At 39.0% G+C, this 25,236-nt stretch overlaps 1 protein-coding gene across 12 annotated transcripts in view; it reads right to left on the bottom strand.

The window, feature by feature from the left end:
- ptprt (protein tyrosine phosphatase receptor type T) overlaps window positions 1-25,236 on the bottom strand; it is a 444,335-nt gene that overhangs the window by 232,880 nt on the left and 186,219 nt on the right. For all 12 annotated transcript variants that reach the window (XM_047347294.1, XM_047347295.1, XM_047347298.1 and 9 more), the window contains exons 10-11: window positions 24,007-24,187; window positions 12,996-13,105 (exon numbers count right to left, since the gene is read on the bottom strand). In XM_047347294.1, coding sequence (XP_047203250.1) covers window positions 12,996-13,105; window positions 24,007-24,187 — 291 coding nt within the window. The remainder of the gene's footprint in view (window positions 1-12,995; window positions 13,106-24,006; window positions 24,188-25,236) is intronic.

The following is a 25,236-nucleotide window of genomic DNA, read 5'->3' as shown; positions in this document are numbered from 1 at the left end:
CCAATTTAAATGGCATCTCACTGGAAAAAAAATCTGGAAATTCATCCATGCCTAAAAGTTTGGTTGCATGTACCGCTGGTTGCGTGTGACCACGCAAGAGATTTATGCAGGGGAGCAGTCAACTCCAGATGCAGCAATATCAGATGCTTTGTGTGCATCCAGTGCTGGCCTGGAGCCTATCTGGAAAAAACATTTACAATATAAACCGAGCAGCACTGTGTGCTGTAGACTCCCATTTAAATTTAGCTTGATGTTCCTTAAATTTTATTTTTTCTGCTCCATGTTTCATTAAAAAAGGCTTTTTTTCCCACATGCTGTTGACTCAAACAGGTTGTTTTTGTTTCTATGTTGGGTTATTACACTACATTTTACTTGAATTACTACAAACACCCAACTTTTAGACATTAATAATGAATCATGTCTACACCTGAATACATTTATATATTTAAAGAAATTGATTTGAAATGTGGCAGCTATCCATTCCCAAAAAGAAAAAAGAAAAATCGATTATTTGGCAAACTTTATGTGAAACAAGCAGCATCTGAGAGTCACCTCATGGTGCCTCGTACTCATGTCAGGCTCATGCATATTTGTGAATTAAATATCTCATATGTTCATTAAAGCACAGGCATGTTTCACCAGCTGTAATCAGCAAAACTCATGGGCAAAACACTTTGTACGTTGTACAGCATGGATTAACAAATATGCTAATGATTTCAATCATTATAAGTTATGGGGTTCTCTGGCCACCTTATGGCACTCCACAAAAAAAGAAAAAAAACCTTAACCATCCCTGAGGTCCAGTGGATAAAGTTGTCTTAACCTTTACAGCAAGGATTCATATATTGGTTGCCTTCACACTGTACAAAGCTCATCAAATATCAGAACATGGCTGGGTCACAGTAAATTTGAAAACACACCTTCAGTGTGAAGGAAATTATGATGATGCTGTGCTTTATTTGCCAAGTAGGATTTTTCTTGCCAATTACCAGGTCCCTGGGACTCTCCTGTCCCCTCACCACCAACTACAGGTCAATAGGAACTTCCCATGACCCTACCACACACGCCCAGAAAGGCACCTCAGCCTCGAATGTGCACTGTTTCCTTGGACTACAACCTAATATAGCTATGAGTTAAAAAATTGCTCCACGCTAACATGACGCCTCCGCAACAGATATCCTGTCCAGGCACCGACTTTGAAATGTCATCAAACAGCTGCCACCGCTGCAGCAATGCCATGATCTCTCTATAGACATTTTATACATGCTCAGTTTCACATTATTTATACTGGAGATATTGCATGAGAACTCCCATGGTGTATGAGAACACTCTATGGTAAATAATAGGGAGCCCACTGCATTTTTGACTTCACAACAGACCCATCCAAAACTATCCTTAATGTTAATCCTTCATTAATGGAGATACATCCACAACAGTCAGTTTTAAACTGTACAATTTAGGCTTCGGAAGTGACAGATTACCACAATTGTCTCAAAATGAAGACATCAAAGTTTAATCCACCATCCCTCCAAATACATAATCCCACCTCTAAATGCTCTCATTGTTTCCCTAGTAACACTATTCATATGTCAGGTATGTTTATATCAGTGAATAAGAAATTACATGTTGAACTAATGCTTACAAAGATGAATAGTAAGATTTACAGTGTGACTGATCGCTGGTATTGTACAGCACTACTCATTTCTGCATGGAAACCTTGTATTGTGAATAGGCTCATCTTTAATCTTTCAATGCCGCTGCAATAAATGGACCTTCAAAGAAAGAACATTCAGGCTTCTCTGACGGTTGGAGAGGTTTACTGAAGCTGAACCCAATGTAGAAAGACCCCGCTGAGTCAAAGGTTTTACAAGGAAAGGACTCATTCAACCTAAAACTTGGTTTCCGTTTGTTAGATACTAACTTTAGAGTTCATAGTTTTAAAATAACCCAAAGATGGCAAGAATAATGACATCTTCCTGGGTTTGGTTACACCTCTGTTTTTACCAACATAGCTTATGCTACAGTGATTAGCATACAGTCCTGATGTTGCAATGCTGCCTTCATACTCAGCATAGAAATTTAGTTTAGAGCCCTTTCTTACAGCTGAAATATATATAACCTCACTGAACATCCTCTGTCTTCCTGTCCTTCTCTCCGTGCACTGACACCGCATGCCTCGCTCTATATGTCGCCAGGCACCTATTGTTTTAACTTGCAGGCTCACTGCTGCTTTTAGATATTTCCATTTGAGACAGGCTGTTCCCAAAATTCCCGACTTCTGCAATGTTGAGACACTGTGTGGAAATACTAGTCTGGAGGCAAAGAAAGATAAAAAAAATAAATAATCCACAATGCATTAAAATTAAAACAATTTAAAAAAAACAAATAAAATTTCCTTTCAGGAGACCAATGAGATTCAGAACAAAAATACCAGAGCTGAAAAAGTCCAACTAAGGTCTGGGTTGCCTAATTATGTGTTTCAATCAGCAGTGAGGAAACACGGGTAACAAATTCTGAGAATATATAATTTAACAAGAAAACAACATAAGAGAGCCCCGAAAAGCTCCTGTATCTTGTCACTGTAAACTAAAGGGCTTCTATTGATATCAATCCCACCCCATCCACAAAGAAATCAAAGAAATGAAACTAAGCTCACTCTGGAGGAGGTGATCAGAGCTGTTGCACTAAACTGAGCCGCTGGTGACAGCTTGACAGGAATCGGCCTAAATAAGTGTCCCAGCAACACTTGTTTGACATCCACACTGCAACCTCCTGCCAACTAAGTTAAGACAAGCGACGTGAGCTACGAGTGCTCGCCTCCGTGAAGCTGATGTAGGCCACGTGTGCTTCTTTCTGTTTTCATTCCCACATTAAAAGACACCGCTGACAAGCTCCTCATCACAAATCGACACATCAGCTGAAGCTTTTTCTGCAGAATGTGTTAGGAAAAAGGCACAATGCTGAGGTATCATTAATCTGTTTTATGTCTTTTGTTTACTAATGAGTTGAATTAGTTTGATCCCTTTACACCTAAAGACTAAATTAATATCTTGTTTGTTCTGTTCATTTGTTTCAGAACCAACATTCTTTGTAGGTTTTGTTAAGAGTTAAGAGTCCTCTATTTGATGTAGAGGTGATGGACTGGTTCCACTTACATAAAGACACTCAGGAATTCAACCATGTATAAAAATTTTGGAAATTCTCCCTAGAAAAAAATCTCTACTGTGCCTAAAATATGTAAACTTAAACCACCGCTGAGTGGAAAAGGCATGTTTTGCTCCAAAACACTAAATGTTAGGAAAAGACTTCAACAGAGAGAAAAGCAGATCTGTATTTTCATGTTGTATACACACAAATGTAAAAGAAATGACCCTCTATTGCAAGCCGGGAGCCAGTGTAATGAAGTAAAAAAGGTCTGGAGCTCAAGGTCTAAAACAGGTACACTGAAAAGGGGCCCCTTGAAATGAAAAGTGTATAGAAGCTTGTTCCAGCCTGAATTTGGGGTTGATTATTCCTGGAATTTCTTTCATTGGTTACTTTTTATTATTACTATTGCTTATTTTAAGAGGTTTTCAAGCTGGCTATAAAAAAAATAAATACATACATGCAAAAGCAAATGTAATATTTTATTTATTTTCAGGCACACCATATAGACCAGATGGATGCCTACATGTACCAGGGCAGTTCTGCTCTACAAAAAGGATCCTAATTGCATGTCTAACTTTAGTAATTTTGGATTCAATCCAGCATCAAAGTTTGCAGGCCACACTGATGTTATAATAACCTGTGCTTGTATGACCTCCAACCATTTAGATTAAATGTGTGTTGGTCCGTTGGGGTGTGTGTATGGTGCAATAATTTGTCCTTGACTGTATTTGAAAAGTTTAGCAAAAAAGCGGAGTACATAGAGCTAGCTTGTAACTTTCAAATTAGAACAGACCAATGTTTTAACAGGTCTAATAAGTCAGGACAGAAAAATAGTTGTGCTTTGTTATGCTGTAGCATGTTTCGTATGGAAGCAAATCGTTACCATATTTCAAAAATGCTTTTCAGAAATGCTTTTTCATTTTAAGAATGTGGCTGCATTGTTTGACTCATAAATGAAATTAGTAATCAATCATCCTATTTGCATTTGCATTTTCTTCTTCACAACTGCACATTTTATGCCATAATCAAAAAGAAAACAAAGCAGACATTGCTTTTTTGTTTTCGTGGTCTTCCCGCAAAGTACTGCCCAGACCTCGAAAACGAAAAAGCATTCCGAGCGGTGGGTGCAGCAGAGTGACGTCAGCAGCCGCTCTTCCTCAGCTCCCTGCTGACCGAGCTACCCATCTTGTTCGGTAGGGGGCGCTGTGCACGTCTGCATTGCATTACATTGTAAACGTGCCGAGAAATTGATTGAATTGCAACAGGGCCGAGCTCAATTTGTGGCAGTGGCAGGCAGAACTGGTAGTTCCGGTGGCAGACTGTGGCATCCTCATGGCAGCCTTATGGCCTGGGACATCCAGCATGTTTTTAAGCATTTATTTATAATTTTCTGTGAGTGACAATTCAGAATAGCCGCTCGTGCTCTATAATAAACCGGCTGTTTGTGCAATAAATCTTCGTCATCCTTTCAACACGTCACACATACATATAGTGCTATTTATTTTCCATGTCAAGTAAATACAATCACCTTATGTTATGGTCTAAAGCTGTTTATTAAATAATAATCAATAATGAAATCATTATTTAAAGGTAACAGGCTATAACAACAATGACATCCCGTTTGCCGATAATCAGCATCAGCTTCCACAAAAACAGCGGCAATCGCACTGGCAAGCTTTTACGGCCGGTCTGCCACCTTCTGACATCCTCGTGGAATCCCCTGCCACCCTGCAGCAGGCTGTGGCAGTTCCGGTGGCAGCTCCACTGCCACAAATTGAGCTCGGCCCTGCTGCAATTCAATCGATTTCCCGGCACGTTTGCAATGTAATGCAATGCAGACATGCAGAGCGCCCCCTACCGAACAAGATGGGTAGCTCGGTCAGCAGGGAGCTGAGGAAGAGCAGCTGCCCGCAAAGTACTGCCCAGAACTCGAAAACGAAAAAGCAATGTCTGCTTTGTTTTCTTTTTGATTATGGCATAAAATGTGCAGTCGTGAAGAAGAAAATGCAAATAGGATGATTGATTACTAATTTTATTTATGGGTCAAATAATGCAGCCACATTCTTAAAATGAAAAAGCATTTCTGGAAATGCTTTTTCATTTTCAAATTTTACATTTCAAATTGAATTTTGGTATCTATTTGCTGGGGTACATTTTGAAAAATAAATCTCAAATGTATTTTTCTTTTTCATTTTAATTAAGTGAAAGAATGAGCAGTCTTGAAGAAGAAAATTAAAATGCAAATAGGATTATTGATTACTAATTTTATTTATGAGTCAAACAATGCAGTCACATTCTTAAAATGAAAAAGCATTTCTGAAAATGCTTTTTCATTTGAAATATGGTAACGATTTGCTTCCATAGTTCCTATCTCTGCAGTGTAATGTGTTGAGCTCATTAGACATGCTTACTAGTTCTATCTGACGAGGTCACGATCACTTTCTTTTCATTATATAAACTCTACTTACCTTTCCTTTAATAGGCATCCTTGATGCAAGATGCCCATTAAATCACTGAAGTAACTTTCACTAAAAAGACTTTTTGGTAAATGATTGGGGACTATCAGCTGGCTGACTTTAGGTATATTGCATGCATGTACAGTAAGTTTTAAAATGAGCATTCAGATTAATCTTCTTAGTTTTACCGGAGTTCTTGATTCAGGGGCGGCTTATTTATTAAAGGTTTCTGAAGTACCATTTTCTGAGAATCAATGTCAGTGAATGATAATGTATATTCCAAGCAAATAACTTCATCTTTAATGATTTTTTTCTGTAGCATTCAATTTGTAAAAGAGGTGGGTGGAGTAGCCATAAATTGTACTTTTACTTCAAAGTAGACTACCCGAGAAGACTACCCGAGTATTAAGTAACTGATCATAACACCCAATTTCTTTTTTCAGTAATAGTGTAATCAGACAAAATATAAAATACGTACAAATAATTTTTTTTACTAAAACAAAAACATCTTCGCAACACTTCCTACAAGGAGCTTTCGTTTCTAGATCTCACAAAGCTTTTGAGACAAATACCTGCAGTATGTAAGTTTTTACAATGAAAACTACATTCAGTCAACAAATATACTGTATTATTTGGATTTATGATGCCCTCCAAATGCCACAGTTGGCTCAGCAGATAGAGAATGCCATTAGAACAAGGCAGCTTGTGAACATACAGGAAGTCTGACTGCATCCTAGTGGGTGTTCCTGTTCTTCTCAGTGAAATAACCACAGGTGGGTAGCACAGAAAAAAAACATTTTCTAAAATAAGAGAAGCATTACTTCAAAATAATGTAAGTCAAGTAGACGTAAAATATTTGTCAGAGTAAATCTACTCTTGAAGGTACATCTTTTCATGAAGTTACTCTAGTAAATGTAACTCACTCTGGTTATTACTCACATAAAAGGCTCATGGCTCCTTCGCCACCGTATTTACAATTGTCCAGTTGTAAATAAATGCTTGAATTTTTAGGCCACTAAAATATTTGATGATAAGTTAATATCACTGACCTTTGGCTGCTTTGAGTTCCTGATTCATTTTCAAAGCATCTTTATCGTCTGTTTTGCATGTCAGCCAAGTGTCTCCTGTTGCTTGCTAAAGTCAATAGTGAGATCATCTCACGAATGCTGCTCTCCTGGTGAAAATCAATCATCTTTTTTTTTTTTTTTTGTCCAGGAACCAGTGATAAGAAGGGAGAATATGACTTCACTAAGTCTCTGCAGCTGCTACAGAAATCAACAGCTTGGAACAGAGAAACACAGAAATAAATGTCAGACTGGCTGCCGGTATTGATCTCTGTGATTGATTAAAGACTGCTTGAGGAGAGAGGAATGAGAGAGCAAAGTTATTCACACACAGGATCAGGCAGCAACAGCTACTCACCGGACTAGTCGCCTGTTGCTTTAGTGTGGTGGATTAAATGGTTTAAAGGTTTGTCAGCTTAATGGTTGCATTTTTATCTCCACCCAGGTCTTTGGACTTTATTTGGAGCAGCTAAAAGGCCTTTAAGTGATTTAAAACTCCAACTACTCAATCATGTATTGCTGTCCAAATCTCTGTGGTTAAAATTTGATTGGATTTACTTACTTTTTGTTAAAGACAGAAAAAGCAACAGATTGTTTTTGGTTTCTGCAATGGTCAATATAGGACTTAAAAACTTGACAAAAAGAAAAACACGGTGCCTGGTGTGAACACCCAGAGTGGCCAGACTGCTTTGACTTATGGTTGAACTATGCAGCTTGAGAGAAGTCTGGTTCTTTCAACACTTTCCAAAACCCTTTTACAGTTTCAAGGTGAAGTTTTCTATGCCTTTTGTGAATTTCATAAACATCTTACAACAACTATAACAGACTATTCTTTGTTTAGATGTTACTGTTAGAAATGTCTTGAATATTGGTGACACCTAGAGAATAAAATAGGAAAAGAAGGGTGCTTTTGCATAGGTACAATAATTAGGAAAAATAACCCACAAAAGATTTACTTGCATACATTTTTTAGTTAATGTTCTTTTTTCTCTAACTTCGGGTGATCATTCCATCTAGCTCTGATTTCTAAACAGAAGAAACACCTGAGTTACTAAGCTGGGTAATGGTGCTTTCCGAATTAAGCTGAAACAAACAGGAAAAAAATAATCTTTCACTGGTCAAAACAAATCAGTACAGCCGTGATCTAATGATGCACTTCACTGCTTTTTTCTAATCAATGTCTGCAGCAGCGTCTGTTATGCAAGCAGGGGTTCAGATATAACTCTGCAGAGAGCAGTAGGGAGGTAAGTGTTAACAGGGGGAAACCTGGGATGCTTCAGTGGTTTGATGCTGCAATCAGAGAAGGGATTGACAGGGTCATGATCTGTGCCAAGTGTGTTTCTGAGTGCTTCTCTGCTCTCAGTTCAGAAGCTGTAGCTATCTGAGTATTATCTAAAAGGTCACAGAGGGCAGAGAAATGTTGCAAGGACCCAGTTACACCAGCTAGATAAAGGTCTTTATGTCCATTTAAAGTCTTGATTTTATAAAGATGTATTAAAACATTACATATTTGAGTTCTGAAAATTCATGTTTTTTTCCACTCTGCAACCCTCAAAGGTCCTCCTTCCATTTTCTTCTGCCTCTACAGGTCCTTCTCAAAATATTAGCATATTGTGATAAAGTTCATTATTTTCCATAATGTAATGATGAAAATTTAACATTCATATATTTTAGATTCATTGCACACTAACTGAAATATTTCAGGTCTTTTATTGTCTTAATACGGATGATTTTGGCATACCGCTCATGAAAACCCAAAATTCCTATCTCACAAAATTAGCATATCATTAAAAGGGTCTCTAAATGAGCTATGAACCTAATCATCTGAATCAACAAGTTAACTCTAAACACCTGCAAAAGATTCCTGAGGCCTTTAAAACTCCCAGCCTGGTACATCACTCAAAACCCCAATCATGGGTAAGACTGCCGACCTGACTGCTGTCCAGAAGGCCACTATTGACACCCTCAAGCAAGAAGGTAAGACACAGAAAGAAATTTCTGAACGAATAGGCTGTTCCCAGAGTGCTGTATCAAGGCACCTCAGTGGGAAGTCTGTGGGAAGGAAAAAGTGTGGCAGAAAACGCTGCACAACGAGAAGAGGTGACCGGACCCTGAGGAAGATTGTGGAGAAGGGCCGATTCCAGACCTTGGGGGACCTGCGGAAGCAGTGGACTGAGTCTGGAGTAGAAACATCCAGAGCCACTGTGCACAGGCGTGTGCAGGAAATGGGCTACAGGTGCCGCATTCCCCAGGTCAAGCCACTTTTGAACCAGAAACAGCGGCAGAAGCGCCTGACCTGGGCTACAGAGAAGCAGCACTGGACTGTTGCTCAGTGGTCCAAAGTACTTTTTTCGGATGAAAGCAAATTCTGCATGTCATTCGGAAATCAAGGTGCCAGAGTCTGGTGGAAGACTGGGGAGAAGGAAATGCCAAAATGCCAGAAGTCCAGCGTCAAGTACCCACAGTCAGTGATGGTCTGGGGTGCCGTGTCGGCTGCTGGTGTTGGTCCACTGTGTTTTATCAAGGGCAGGGTCAATGCAGCTAGCTATCAGGAGATTTTGGAGCACTTTATGCTTCCATCTGCTGAAAAGCTTTATGGAGATGAAGATTTCATTTTTCAGCACGACCTGGCACCTGCTCACAGTGCCAAAACCACTGGTAAATGGTTTACTGACCATGGTATCACTGTGCTCAATTGGCCTGCCAACTCTCCTGACCTGAACCCCATAGAGAATCTGTGGGATATTGTGAAGAGAACGTTGAGAGACTCAAGACCCAACACTCTGGATGAGCTAAAGGCCGCTATCGAAGCATCCTGGGCCTCCATAAGACCTCAGCAGTGCCACAGGCTGATTGCCTCCATGCCACGCCGCATTGAAGCAGTCATTTCTGCCAAAGGATTCCCGACCAAGTATTGAGTGCATAACTGTACATAATTATTTGAAGGTTGACGTTTTTTGTATTAAAAACACTTTTCTTTTATTGGTCGGATGAAATATGCTAATTTTGTGAGATAGGAATTTTGGGTTTTCATGAGCTGTATGCCACAATCATCCGTATTAAGACAATAAAAGACCTGAAATATTTCAGTTAGTGTGCAATGAATCTAAAATATATGAATGTTAAATTTTCATCATGACATTATGGAAAATAATGAACTTTATCACAATATGCTAATATTTTGAGAAGGACCTGTACATTTACCACATTCTGAGATGAACAGAGGAGCAGAGGGAGTCTGGGAGCGAGGAGGGGTGGGAGCCCTTTAGATCTCCCCCAGATGTGTCCTTTAATCTTGTAATTAGCCACAATTATAGTAACAGATCCATGAGATGAAGTGATCATATTTGCACACTGATTTATTCCTCTAATCACACGACACCATGCTTCTTTTCGACACATTTCCACTTGCTCGCTTTAGGTTTTATCTCCCAATTCTGTTCCAATACTCCTCCTTCCCCTTATCTCTCCTTACCACTCTCCACCCCCACAAATCTAACCAACCCACCCCATCTCTTTCCTCCCCTCTCCCTCCCTCTCTTTGTCCTAGGTGTAATTCATCTGGTTTCCAGCCTGAAAAGCAAGGGACACAGAGCAGGATAAAAAAAGAAAATGTAAGACAACAGAGCAGGATGGGACATAACAAGAGCCCCTTTAGATGTTGAAGATGATGCCTTTAATCCTGTCAATAGCTGCAATTATAGTAATTATCTCTAATAGCAGAGCATTGTGTTCAGCGTCTGATATGTTTAACAGATGATGCAGAGTTGAGACGCCTCCGCTCGCCGCAGAGGGAGCTTAGATTGATATTAATGAAATCAACAGAAAACAAGACAAAATTGATGATGGTCCCAGGAGGTTTAGAGACAGCGGAGAGTGTTTTTCAAGCTCTCTGTCGAGGTCTAATGGAGGTCTCAGAAATGATACCGAGTGGTCTTTGTGTTGTACAGAATGAGACGAGAGACAGAAGGCTCAGGGGATAAAGGAAAAAAATTATGTATTGGAGGAAACAGCCGAAGAATAGTCACACTGTGCTCCTATAAGATGTTACCTTCAGCACTGGTTCAAATTACTTTACCAAAAATGTCGGTGTTTTCTGTTTTCTGTTTGAAATCTTGTGTAGAGAACAAAATTTTAAGAAAGATATATTTATGTACTTCAATAAGATTTTTTATGAATAATGTGGTTTTGTTGACACCCTCAAGCCATAACCTTAATTGCACAGCAGTCCTGAGCCGAGCAGAAAGCAGCTGAGATGCCAGTCAGCTCCAACAAGTCTGTGGCCGTGGAGAACTGCTCCCACCAGCGAGCGCAAGTCCCTTTCTCAAGCGGAAATGTTGAAATATCTCAATGTCTAGTTCTCAAGTAATGGCGGAATGAAGCGAGTGATGCCTATTGTTATAGTGCACTAATCAGTTTGAAATGTGAGTTTTGGATCACTGTCCTCTTGGAATACCCAGCTGTGTCAAAGTTATCACCTTCCAGCTATTAATTTGGGACAAAATTTGGAAGTAGTCCTCCTTCTTCAGTAATCCATACATGAAATGCAGCGTGATACTGACGAGCCCATGCTTGACAGTTGTTATATTGTTACTATCAGTTTAAGAGATTCAACTATTTAAGAGATTCAATTTGCATTCTCCAATCATCCTTTCATGTCACTGTGGCCAAATAACTCAAACGTTGTGTTGTCTTACCATAAAACTGTGGTGCAGAAAATGTTTTATATGTGGACAGGTGCAAGTATGTTGTCTACGTCAGTCTATGTTGATTTTAAACGTGCTTCACAGTGGACAGGTACAATGGTGCTCCAGCAGCTTCCAGTTTATGACAGGTTTGAGCCTTGGTTGTTCTTGAACAGCCTATTCCAAATTACTTTATTCTGGGGGTGAAGGTTCAGGTCATGTTTGGGTGTTCCAACAGAACAGAACTGACATCAACCTTCTGGACTAGCCCTGGAGTTGACCCTATTGATATTTTATGAACCAAGCTGGGTCAGTGCCAGAAATCGAACCAAATTAAATGAAGTCCACCATTTCTGATAAAAAAAATTGGTGAAATGTTCTGCTAGAACTATGCTAGAACCCATGTAAATGGCTTCGAGAGAGAGAGAGAGAGAGAAGAAAGGTTGTATTATCACCCCTTAATACATAATTACAAAATAAACATTGTTTTCACATCATTTATGTCAGTGCTGAGTGTGTGAAAACCTGACAGGAATGCACACACAGTTCTGAATCTAATACTGAAATAAATTCAACAGAGGATATACATTCAGAAATAGGGTGGTATATCAAATAGACAAAAGTTTCAAATATCAGATAATCTCAACATTTGGTTTTTCATGCTGAAAAGTTGGCAAATTTTTCAGTGTCTAACTCCTTCCATGCAGATATTTTATGCATGAAAGACAGAAAAATGTAGTAAAAAACAGGCCAAGACCAGCAGAAAAACTTTCAAAGATTTTCAGAAAGCCTTGAGAAGTATTGATCAGCATCACTTTAAAATACCAGAGGAAGTGTAGCTGCTCGGAGGTCACACTAAAGTGAAGCATTTGTGACCACACACAGCAGCATCTCTTCTGTGTTGATGCAAGGCTAGTTCTTGATGCAGTGATATCACAAGCAGACAGAGGAGTGCCGGTCAATAATTCATTAGGTAGAGGGCTAAACTCAAGTTCAACCTGAATAAACTCCCTACAACCACATTCTTAGGTGTATACCGTAGTACTCATACACTCATTAACTCACACTGTTTCAAGGCCTTTAGCTTTCTTGCACAGGTAGTGTTTCTCCATGTTTAAAACTTTAAACTCACCCTTGAATTTCTGCTTACATCTAATATCTATTCCTGAACACATCTTTCATTTGATGAGACATGAACTGACAGTTATGCGCCGGATTACAAAAACAACCTTGCTTTCACTGCTCATCTCCTGTTTCTAAACCTGCATCTGTCCCAACTAACGGGGTTATTTCAAATGAAGATTTTCATTCCACATGTTTATTTGAACGCTTGTCAGAGACATCATTCTGTGGTTTGTGATGAACTTTAAAAGTGAGTCTTCTACTTCGCTCCACTGGTAGAGGTTATTTTTCAATGGAAATGAGGACAACTGCAAACTCATGCAACATTAGTGCAAACTGCTCATATTAGTGTGTCTGCACCAGCTAGCAATCTGCTTTGTAACTCACATGCAGATGTGGCACAATAGATGGGTAGAAATAAGGCAATATAGTGGACTTGGGCCTTGAAACCTCCCAGAATTGATTCGAAGTAATAACTGAAAAAAGACGTATTCCCATCAATTATTCACAGCTTGACTTACCTCATATAGTGTGATAACCCCGTTGGTCTCGTTGGGAGCTTTCCACTGCATGAAGATCTTCTCTTCATATGGAGTATTCTGCAGCGATTCCGTCGGCACTGAGCCCGGTACTGCAAAATAAACCAGAATATTTTATTTTACTAACATTGCATTTCAACACATTTCATATATTTGTTTACACACTCTCTGTTGAACCATTGTATCTTTGCATTGTGTTGAACAACGGTAAGCTGGGAAATTAACTCTACACTAATCAGGTATCTTTGGTTTACAGCAGTAAACAGATTGGTTCTGTATAACAAAGCCTTATTGAGATATTATTTAAATGTTTACCATAAATTCTAGAGAGAACAGTTCCAAAAAATATATATGCAGCAAACAGAAGATGGAGCCCTGTCTGTTTCATGAGTGCAACATATGCAGCACAAAAATCATCAGTGACTGTTTGAGTGTGTTGCTTTTTTTCCCACACTCATATGTTTCCAAACTCAGGCTTCGGTGTCATCTCCTCGACCAATGCAGATTGGTGATTCATTGCTCAATACAACGTTCCTTAATCATCTGCAGACCATGACTGCCTCTCTTTATTCCACCTTTCTTCTCTGTAACGATCGCAGCCCTTTGCTAAAGATGGTTTACATTTTAGTTCTCCAAATGAATCTCCCATTTCCTCTTTTCAGTTTTTCTTTCTTTTGCTTTGGTGTCATTCCAAGTTTGTTTATTAGATTTCCTTAGTAATTAAACCAAGTTATTAAAGACTTACATTTAAAAACTATTTATTAAAGCCCCTCAATTAGGACCACACTATGACAGTTTAAAAAAAAAAAGGATCACCTAGAAAAATCTAAGTCTTTGCAAGGTCTTTTAGTGACGTTGGCTCCCAAATAACACTTAGCGTGAAATAGTTCCCCACTGTTCTGAGCATGCACGACCATGTAGGCAGGTTATAGCGGTATATTATTGAGGTGGAAAACAAGTCCACACTCACCCCAATAAATGCAAAATACATAAATGCACACCTTGGTCCATTGCAGATAGGAAGGTGAAGAAGGTATTTGTTTAATCTTGTCTATGCATGCCCTAATTAAAACTGTTTCAGTGCAATCCATAAGAAAACATTTGAAAAAAGTTAACTATTTAATATTTATAATAATCAGTGGGCATGACACTCATTATTACCAAGAAATTTAGAAATGAAACCTGTCAAAATAAAGTGACTTAACACAGAAAAGCAGGATACGTGGTAACTTCTCAAAAGTACCTCAAGTTTACTTTCAGTTTCTTGCAATTTAATTCCTTTGATTAAATATATTCAAGTCAATTCAGTTTATTTACATAGCGCCAATTCACAACACGTCGTCTCAAGGCACTTCACAAAGGGTCTGGAATGGTGTAGGGTTGTTGGGGAGGTAATAATAAACTACTGAGTGTTAGTTTGGCCATTTTAGAATGGGCAATGTGCTATTATTTCAATCTCTGGAAGATTCAGAACGTTTAGTTTTTCCCCAACAACCAGCCTAACAATTTTGCATCACTATCTGTAGGGTTGCAGGCTCACTGCTGGATACACAGACTCAGCTTATTAAACAGCAAACTCTACCTAGTAACAGAGCAGGGAGTGTATACGTGTTTGTCTTTCTCTTCAGGAAAAAGGCATATTTCACACTTTACAAAGGTGTACAGGCAGGGAGAGGGGTGTCAGACACCTTGTCTAGAAGTAGTAACAGCATGTTAAAAACGCACAAATGAAAACTACACTCATAAACTGAGACAAAAACACACTTACAGGTGTGAACGGTTTAAAATGTAAAGGACAGATAGATGCTGCCCGGAGGAAGAAAAACTGCATAGACTTTTTCTTTCCTAAAGGTGCTTCATAGGTTAAAGTGAGGAAAATCAGCTTGTGTTTCATGTTGAGTGTTTCTAATACTGAACGTTAAACTGCGATGTGAGAAATAATTCTAGATATGTTTTCAGGTTTGGCCGGTCAGAAGCCTGTGGAAATTAAAACCTGGGAGTGATTGTGTTTTCAGAATTTCTGCTTCTTGTCCAGACCTGTTTAATTTCTACATTTGATCTTATTTAAGCAATCACAAAAACACCCCGTATCCAGCAAGCTGAGACTCCATGATAGTGTAGTTCATTTTTAGAAAGAAAACTCTATTTTCATGCACACAGCTTGCAAATATCTGCCACCTTCCAAGCACATTATTTAGTTGCTAAAAAGAAACAACAAAACAGCAACTAAATTTATTTAATACATAATAGAACCTCTAAACTTTAGCAAACAGACTTATCAGGAAGGAAAGACAACTTCCATGCAATGGAAACAAAAACATTACAGGGTAATTGTAGTTTGATGCAGCTTTTAATTGTTCAGTATGACCTCTCAAAGTGCAATGCATGGCTTTTTTTCTGCATGGCAGTAGATGGACAATTGCAGTACTTGTTTTCTAAAGTGTTCATTGCTAAAGGCCCTTTGCCAACTGGCCCATGCTTATAGGTTGTTAAACAATAACTGATATTATTTGGGTCTAAACAGGTAGTCACTTGAAGGACAGGTTGGTGCTCATAACAATCTTTCAACATAGCCCAGAACCGAAATGAGCTCCATTTCTATCAAACATTTTATGAGGAATGTTGCTTGGGTTTAAGGGTGCACACCCAGTTTTTCATTTGCACAACCAGTATGACAGCTTCTGACCAACTCTGTTATTTTAATCTTTAAATGTACTGATAGAAAATATGAAATTATAGGCATACATACTGGCAATGCTTTTAAGTTTTGCTGGAATGTACTGATGGATGGAGAAGTAACCTTGCATGTTTCCAAGCAGCTATATAGCGAGTGAACAAATCTTTTCAGAGGAATGATGAGAAACGATTTTCAAGTATTAAAGAACAAGCTCATCTTCTCTAAGTAACCAATTTCAGGTTATTCACCATCCATAAGTGTGTTCATGTTAGCAGCTTGATTCAGCCTGAAGTGGTGGCTCCTGGAAACAAAGTGAGCAAATGTTTTTATTTTTTTGGCATACAAACATTGTGTGAAATTTGAAAAGAAAGGTATACTACATTGTTCAGATTTCTGCACAAGATCTGCCCAAGAGGAACCTTAAGCAAGCGGATAAAAAGGGGACCCCAAAATTGGACCCCTGGTGGACTCCACAAAAAAGAAAGAAGCTGGGAGCATACAAGCAAGAAAATAAATCACAGTAGTTTTGGCAATAAACAATCTCCCTGAAACCCTTTCATGAGCACCATCAAATAAAAAGGACCCTAAAAATTATAGTAGTTCCTGAATTCAAAATTCACATGTGGTTGCACGAAGTAAGAATCCTGAAAACACAGGGTCAAAACCTTCTGCGTCAGATGTGGTGATGAACACAAGACTACACAAACATTTTAGAAAATTGTCAGAATTTGATAAGTAATTCCAAGGTGTTGATTAAGGGCCTAGCCCATGGAGTGCACCAAATTACCCTAACAAAGAAATGCAATTACAACCTGCAATTTCATTCATCACCTTATCACTCACTCGTGTATGCGTTTGTGTGTGTGCGTGTCTGACATCTAAGCATGTGCTTATCTTTTATGAAACAGTATCTTAATGTCTGAGAATATCTGGTGTTTCTGTGAAGCAGGAGACACCCTTGACACCTGTGTGTGCCTGTAAGTCTCAGTTTGTAACTCTGTCTTATCTGCTGGGTGTTTGTGTCTCTTTCTCTGTTTTTGTGTGAACTTGTGTGTTCTTGTGCTCCTCTGAGGCAGAGACGGAGGAAAACAGTCTTCATTGAAAAGATAACAGCAGCTGTAACACATTAATCAAAACTTGATTAACTTCCATCCTGCCACACATTGAATAGTCTGCTTTGTTATGCTGGCACCTCTCTTCTCTATGTGTGATTCTCCCCTTTGTTTTTTTCTTGGTTATTTGTCTCTCTTTCATTTCTTGTATCCTGAGCTGAACTCAAATTATCATTAGTGACGTTTAATGCATCCGTTTTCTCCGTTGCCCAAATCTCATTTTAAAGGTTTATCCCTATCTCTAATTCTTGGCTCTTAACCACTGCTCCTTGTATCAGTACAAATACTCCAGTATTAAATCAGACACGATACTTCATCAGTTTTCAGCGGTTCCTTGAACAGAAACTACATCAACATTTAAGTAGCATGAACATTGCCATTTTTCTTTCTTAAAAACGACCGCATCTTCTGCACTTACAGTCACCTCTAGTAAAGACATGTTAAAGGAATTTTAAAAAAGAAATCATTAACAGGTGGGAGATGAGGTGCTGCCTCAAGTGGAGGGGTTTAAATATCTCAGGGTCTAGTTTACATGTAATGGAAAGAGGAAGCGTGATGGATCGGTTCAGCTTCTGCAGTATTGTGATCCTGTACCGGTCTGTTGTGGTGAAGAGGGAGCTGAGCTGTAAGGCAAAGCACTCTGTTCACCTGTCGGTCTATCCCCACCTATGATCATGAACTTTGGGTACTAATCGAAAGAGTGAGATTGCTGGTACAGGTGGTTAGTTTTCTCTGCAAGGTAGCTGCACTCTCCATTAGGGATAAGATGAGAAGTTTGGCTATCTGGGAGGGACTCTGACTGGAGCTGTGGCTCCTCTGCATCGAGAGGAGCCAGTTGGCGTTGTTCGGACATCTGGCAAGGATGCCCCCTGGACGCCTCCTTAAGAAGGTATTCCGTGCATGTCCAACTGGGAGGAAACCCCAATGACGACCCAGGACATGCTGGAGATACTATGTCTCCCAGCTGGCCTGGGAACGCCTTGGGGTTCTCCCAGAAGAGCTGGAGAAGGTGGCTGCGGTAGGAGATATCTGGGCTTCCTTATTCAAGCTGCTACCCCGTGACCCCACCCTGGAACAAGCTGAAGATAATGGATGGTTGGAGTAAATAAAACAAAAAAAAGATTAAGTTCTATTGCAAATTCATAATCTCACACAAAAATATTTTTCGAAAAATACAACCTTTAATTTGAGTACATTTACATGAAGAATATGATTTGATTGCACTGTAGGACCTGTAGAAATAAAGTTAACTATAAATGATTAACAAAATTCTATTTCACTTCACCCCAGACATTTTATTAGGTGTGAGGACTGTGATGACTATTTTTTGTCAGAAATGTTCTGGTATTTTAAAAGAGTTCGTGAAGCAATGAACTCCAACAAAGATCCCAAGGTCTTTGGAGGAGAAACAGGCCCACATCATCACAGGTCCTTCATCATATGTAACAGTGGGAATTAGGTGTTTATCAACATATAGGCATCCTTTGCTTTACACCAGACACATGTGCTGAAATATTTAATCTCATTCTCATCTGTTATTTAAAGTGCCAGCTGCATTTAGTAACTCAAATGTAGGTTTTGGATCATAGGACAGAAAAGGCTGTGGTCTAGCATGCCTCCCAAACAACCAGTTTACATGTAGAAAGGAACCAATGGTTGTTATGGAGACCGTAAGATGCCAATCCTTGACCCAGTTCTCTAAGAGTGAGCTTTGTAGCTGGAAATCCCTGTCAAAAAGTACAAAGCAAAACCCAAAATATATTTCACCTATGATATGTATAGACAACAAAAACAAATGAAAACATCAGTTCTTATACCTTTAACACCCATCTGTATAAGTGAGCAGGCCCTTTGTATGCAAATTTCTACATTTATTATTAATTATGCCTTTTAATACATTTTGCTAATTTTCGGTGATGTGTATACATTTTGAAACTGAGCCACATTTTTAATTTCCATATCAGTCCAGTAGTGCTTGTAATTCCCCCTGTTGTTCAAGATGTCACACTAGTCGGAGGTTAATCCTCTGAGAAAAATATAAAGACATTTTTATAAGAAGCAAGCAGGGAGGGGGAAGCAACAGTGCTGCTGGATTACATTTCACACTATAAGCAAGGGATTATAGAACATATTTATTTTACTTTTTCATGCTTTTTGTGAAGTAAAACAATAGAGCAATATAGGAACAAGCCATTTTTGTTAAGGTTTATATACGTGTCAGTTTAGCTGTTTAAAATATCTTTTTTAAAGCAATTGTTTGGCTATGATAATGGCAGGAGTTGATGAGAAAAATATTTCTAAATAAACGTTAAAGTCAAACCACAACTGGAAACTAACCCTAGCAGTAGTTTTTTTTTTTTTTTTTTATTCTACTGTGATCTCAGTCAGAACTTGACCTTCTGGATTATAAAATCTCAGTTGTTGTACTCTATGTATGAAGATCATCTTTCCCTCTGGTGTAGTAGTCATATATGGGGGAATAAAAATGGGGATTTGATTCCATTAATTATCTGCTTTTTGTTATTCAGAGGTATTTAAGCATACTATTGGACATCTACAGTTAAAAACAACTGATGCCTCTATCATCTAAAGTGCTATTTATTTATTCAACAAATACTTAACTTTAGAGCGGTGCACCTTTGTGTGATAACATCACTGTAGACACATTTCCTTCTTTTGTTGATCAACTGTGGCATATTCATGTGAGCTCAGACAGAAAGGATATACATTCATTGTAAAACAAATTGAAGGAAAATGTTTTAATTTGCAGGCAAATGGCATTATTAATGGAGGCCAGAGCCTCCAGCAGTCTGTCAAAACAGTTAGAAAAGGTGATCAGTAACAGAGGATGCCTTGTGGACTGGTTAAAATGTTCTGTAACAACCCAGGAACATCCAAGGCTTAAGCCTGTCCAAAACTAGAACGTGCTGGAACAGCCGTGTCAGTGTCACCATCATCAGTGAAGCCAATTTAACATCACCATGGACTGACAGGGTACAGGCCAAGAACAAAGCGCCTGCTCATAAATTGACACTTTCAAGCTGTCTATATGGACAAGCACATTAAAAATGCTATGATCAGACAAGAAAGATTAAGCTGTTTGGTTACAATGACAAAGTGTATGTTTGGAGGTGTCAAGATGAGGTTTTTAAATCAGAAACCTTTGTGCTACCGACAAGCATGGTGGTGGCAGTTTCATGCTAGCAGGATTAGCACAAAGTAAACAGAATAATAAAACAGAGAACTACCTCCCAATCCCTTAACATCACCTCAAAACAACTAATAATAAATTAAAAGTTGGAACCAATTTAATGTTCCAACAGAATAATGATCCGAAACGGACACCAAAACTGGGTTGAAACGGAAAAAGCATCATCAGTATAATCTTCTGGGATGATCACGTCACCCAATTTTGGACGTTTTTACACTGTGCTTAAAAGCCAGGCTCAGGCCAGAAAAACAACCAGTTTAAATAAACTTCAACTTCGCAAGGAGAGAGATCAAATATATAGAAATTATGCAAGAAGATTGTAAATAGGTAGAAAAGCAGGTGGTTGAGGTGACATTCTCTTAGGAACATTTTTCCAAATGCTAATAGAGGTGAATGCATATATTTGACCCAAATATGGATCAGGGAAATTCTGTAATAAATTAAAAGTTGGACAATCTATTCCTAAATTTCATTAGATTTTTTTATAATCATTTCAAGCTTTAAATTAGTCATTAAATGTCCAATTTAAATACACCATTAATCCATATGATCAGTGTATGATCAGGTTGTAAACTTGTGACTGCAAATAATAGGCCTATATTAATCTCTAAAAGGCAAAAAATAATATATATATATATATATATATTAAAAAGGAGGGTGAGTCATTAGAAAGAAAAACAAATACCTAATTTATTTGTTAATTGCAAATACTTCATTTAGCCCTTAAACATGGGCTAAAGATAATTTATGTGTAATGAGCAAGATTGGAAAGTAAAAATCTTATATGACTGTATGTGAAAGAGATGGAAGCCGATTTATTTCCAGGAGCCACAGCCGTACAAACAATAATTAGCCTCAGTGTGAACAATTGCTCTTCTGTTTCCTAATTACTGAGTTACAACCAGGAAATTAACAACGGTAAAGCAAAAACCAATTAAGAACAAAACAATTACGATTGTTTTAACCCCTTACAGGCATTTCTACTACCCAGATGTGTTTGCTTTACTTTTAGGCAACAGGCTGAGATGTGATGTTCTTCATAAGCTAAATTCAAAACATATTAGCTATGAGATCAGCAAAAGAACAGTGAGTCCAGCTTTTCACAGGCGTGGTCCTGAGAGATTCTAAGGCATAAATAAATTATTAGTAGCTATGGAGGGGCATGCAATCAGTGCAACATGAGGCCCTCTGGAAAGAAAGCAGGAGATTTAAGAGAGTCTGTTTTGATATATTCTGATTGCTGGACAACATGTACACTCAGGCGCTAATAATTTATGCCAGTAAGATGTCCTGCCGAGGGGCACAGCAGAAAAACAAAAGTGTTGATTAGTGCAATTTTTGATTGTTGCAGACACAAATATAAAAGTTCTGTTACTTTAGTAGCTCCAGAGAGCATTTGAGTAGGACAAAAATCTGTTTGTCTCATAATGAGCCACAGCACAGCCAGCTTGATTTTGTTAAAATCAGGATCAATACATTTCCTAGAGTAGACAACATTTGGAGTGATACCAGTTTGGAGATTTGGGAAATAATTCTCATTAAAGAATCCTGCAGCTGTTCTGAGAATTGAGAACTGAAAAGTGAGCCATCTAAAATAGCAAACTAGAAACCTTCTAAGCAGCTCAAGCTAATTCTATTTAATTTCCCTTTAAAGTCCTAAAACGTTTTATTTTTTGTTGCAGTCTTTCATTGTAAACCCTCAAGTTACTTTGAGCTGAGAGCAAAGTAAGTACTGCTTAGAAGAGATCCAAATATCATTTAACAGATACATTGCCTTGGAAAAACTATCCATACCCCTTGAACTGTGTTGATCAGGTTGGAGGGTCTTTTGTACGTCATCTTGTTACATTCTGGGAGACACCAGTGTCATTTCCAATCAAGAGAAAACTTGCTGTTTGAATAAAAGTAACTTTAAGTCAAATTTGGCCCTGACTTCACACACACACACACACACACACATATATGTACACACACTGCTCAAAAAAATAAAGGGAATACTTAAACAACACAATATAACTCCAAGTAAATCAAAGTTCTGTGAAATCAAACTGTCCACTTAGGAAGCAACACTGATTGACAAGCAATTTCACATGATGTTGTGCACATGGAAAAGACAACAGGGGGAAATCTTTGGCGATTAGCAAGACACACTCAATAAAGGAGTGGTTCTGCAGATGGGGACCACAGACCACTTCTCAGTACCTATGCTTTCTGGCTGATGTTTTGGTCACTTTTGAATGTTGGTGGTGCTTTTACACTCGTGGTAGCATGAGACGGACTCTACAACCCACACCAGTGGCCCAGGTAGTGCAGCTCATCCAGGATGGCACATCAATGCGAGCTGTGGCAAGAAGGTTTGCTGTGTCTGTCAGCGTAGTGTCCAGAGCCTGGAGGCGCTACCAGGAGACAGGCCAGTACACCAGGAAACGTGGAGGAGGCCATAGGAGGGCAACAACCCAGCAGCAGGACCGCTACCTCTGCCTTTGTGCAAGGAGGAACAGGAGGAGCACTGCCAGAGCCCTGCAAAATGACCTCCAGCAGGCCACAAATGTGCATGTGTCTGCACAAACGGTTAGAAACTGACTCCATGAGGATGGTATGAGGGCCCGACGTCCACAAATGGGGGTTGTGCTCACAGCCCAACACCGTGCAGGACGCTTGGCATTTGCCAGAGAACACCAGGATTGTCAAATTCACCACTGGCGCCCTGTGCTCTTCACAGATGAAAGCAGGTTCACACTGAGCACATGTGACAGACGTGACATAGTCTGGAGACACCGTGGAGAGTGATCTACTGCCTGCAACATCCTTCAGCATGACCAGTTTGGGAGTGGGTCAGTAATGGTGTGGGGTGGCATTTCTTTGGAGGGCTGCATGACCCTCCATGTGCTCGCCAGAGGTAGTCTGACTGCCATTAGGTACCGAGATGAGATCCTCAAACCCCTTGTGAGACCATATGCTGGTGCGGTTGGCCCTGGGTTCCTCCAAATGCAGGACAATGCTAGACCTCATGTGGCTGGAGTGTGTCAGCAGATCCTGCAAGATGAAGACATTGAAGCTATTGACTGGCCCGCCCGTTCCCCAGACCTGAATCCGATGGAGCACATCTGGGAAATCAACGTCACGTTGCACCACAGACTGTCCAGGAGTTGGCGGATGCTTTAGTCCAGGTCTGGGAGGAGATCCCTCAGGAGACCATCCACCGTCTCATCAGGAGCATCTCCAGGCGTTGTAGGGAGGTCATACAGGTACGTGGAGGTCACACACAATACTGAGCTTCATTTTGACTTGTTTTAAGGACATTACATCAAAGTTGGATCAGCCTGTAGTGTGTTTTTCCACTTTAATTTTGTGCGTGACTCCAAATCCAGGCCTCCATTGGTTAATAATGTTGATAAATTTGATTTCCTTTGATGATTTTTGTGTGATTTTGTTGTCAGCACATTCAACTTTGTACAGAACAAAGTATTCAATGAGAATATTTCATTCATTCAGATCTAGGATGTGTTATTTGAGTGTTCCCTTTATTTTTTTGAGCAGTGTATATATCCTGCATTTGGAACTTCTAATGGCAAAAAACATCTAAAAGTGTTTCTAAAATGTTTTCTGCTCATAGAAAAACAATGGTCTCTAAGCTGTGTGCTTTGCACACCAAGCAGTTTTTGCTTTCATGTTTTTAGCACTGCAGCTTCTGGACCCACCTGTCAGTCACACAGTGTGGGTTAGACAGCGACATCTCTCATCTTGTTCCTTCTGCGTTCGGAACAGGTAGGCGGCTGGTTCAGCTGTTTATTTTCACCAAAAAGCCGATGGCTGTTGTGAGGTGTTTATAATGACTCATTTCTGGGGAGCCGGAGGGTTTCTCCAGGCATAGGCCAATCACATACTAAGTTGCTAAAATGCCTCAAGATTCTACTACCCTCCTTATTTTTTGGATCAATAGCATATTATGAAGTTTGATGCTACACATCAAAACAATTTCTTTTGACCCACCGTCCTCCTCTGTCTGTTTGACTATCTCTTCGCTCTCCTTGTTGCCCTCAGGGTTGGCCAGGACCAGGCGTAGCCTGACTGTGACGAAGGGCCGCAGTCCCCTCAGTGTGTAATGGGATGACGTCTGGATCAGCTCCTCAGCTGCAAACTCTTGTTGGTTGAACACATACTGGTACTGAACCTGCAAAGGAGAGTAAAATATTTTGTCCATTTTATGTTGACTGAAGTGATTCAGCTTACCCTGGTAGGATTTGCAAGATCAAGGCAAACACCTGGTATAGCAGTATTTTTATTATAAGCATAAAATCAAGTTGTCATTTCAAGGTCAAAGTATTGCAGGACTGTCCAGAAATTAAAATGATTGAGTTTGACTTTAATTTATTTTATCTTTCATTTATTTTATCTTAGTACCAATTCACAACATTAAAGCCAATAAGGCACTTTACAGTGACATAATCATGTGTTGTAATTGAAAAATGTCACTGGTCAAAATTTTTTTATCATTTCATAGTTTCATTCAAAGCAGTCAGACTGTCTTGTCATTGGTTGAAGTTGTCTTGATCAGTAGTTCTCCAGGCTTTCTAAGGGTTTTTCTTTGGTGGTTATTTTCTTTGAACTCCTTGTATGAGTGCAAGAAGGCATTTTTTTCCCAGTGTGTGCTCTAAAACATGGAAATACATATAAAATCTAAAAAAAAAACTTCACATTATGCTTCTTCCTTCAGCTAATTATCTATTGTATGCAAAGATTTCAGCTACGACTCACCGTCAGTGCACAAAACCTATTTTCTGCTGGTGCAACTTCTTTCTGTGGTATAATTCAAAGATTTTGCTAAAAAAAAACCTGCTAGAAACAAAACCTAAAGATCAAATTTAAAACAGCTGTTCTACAGAGTTGTTAACACCTGTGATAACTTACATAAAACTGGAAATGCACAAACCAGATAAATCTATTGTTATCAAAATGTTAAAATATTTAATTAAAACATTAAATATAGAAATAATGTATTAATATTTGTTTTTATTGTGTGTTAAAAACATATCTAATGTTTAAGTATTTATTTTAATTTAAGTATTTGCTGAACCATGCCCATAAATGTATTTTATCTCTCTTATCCATCAAGCTCTGTCTGAAAGTTTGACAAGGTGCTTGTGCTAGAAAGAAATACTTTGAATGATCTTCAGAAAGCCTAAATAGTTATTGATCAAGCCCATTTTAAAACTGACAGGA

This window comes from Girardinichthys multiradiatus, chromosome 20 (genome assembly GCF_021462225.1).
Source record: "Girardinichthys multiradiatus isolate DD_20200921_A chromosome 20, DD_fGirMul_XY1, whole genome shotgun sequence".
Taxonomy (NCBI): Eukaryota; Metazoa; Chordata; class Actinopteri; order Cyprinodontiformes; family Goodeidae; genus Girardinichthys; species Girardinichthys multiradiatus.
The sequence above is the reverse complement of the archived record's forward strand: the minus strand, read 5'-3'. Positions and strand labels throughout refer to the sequence as shown.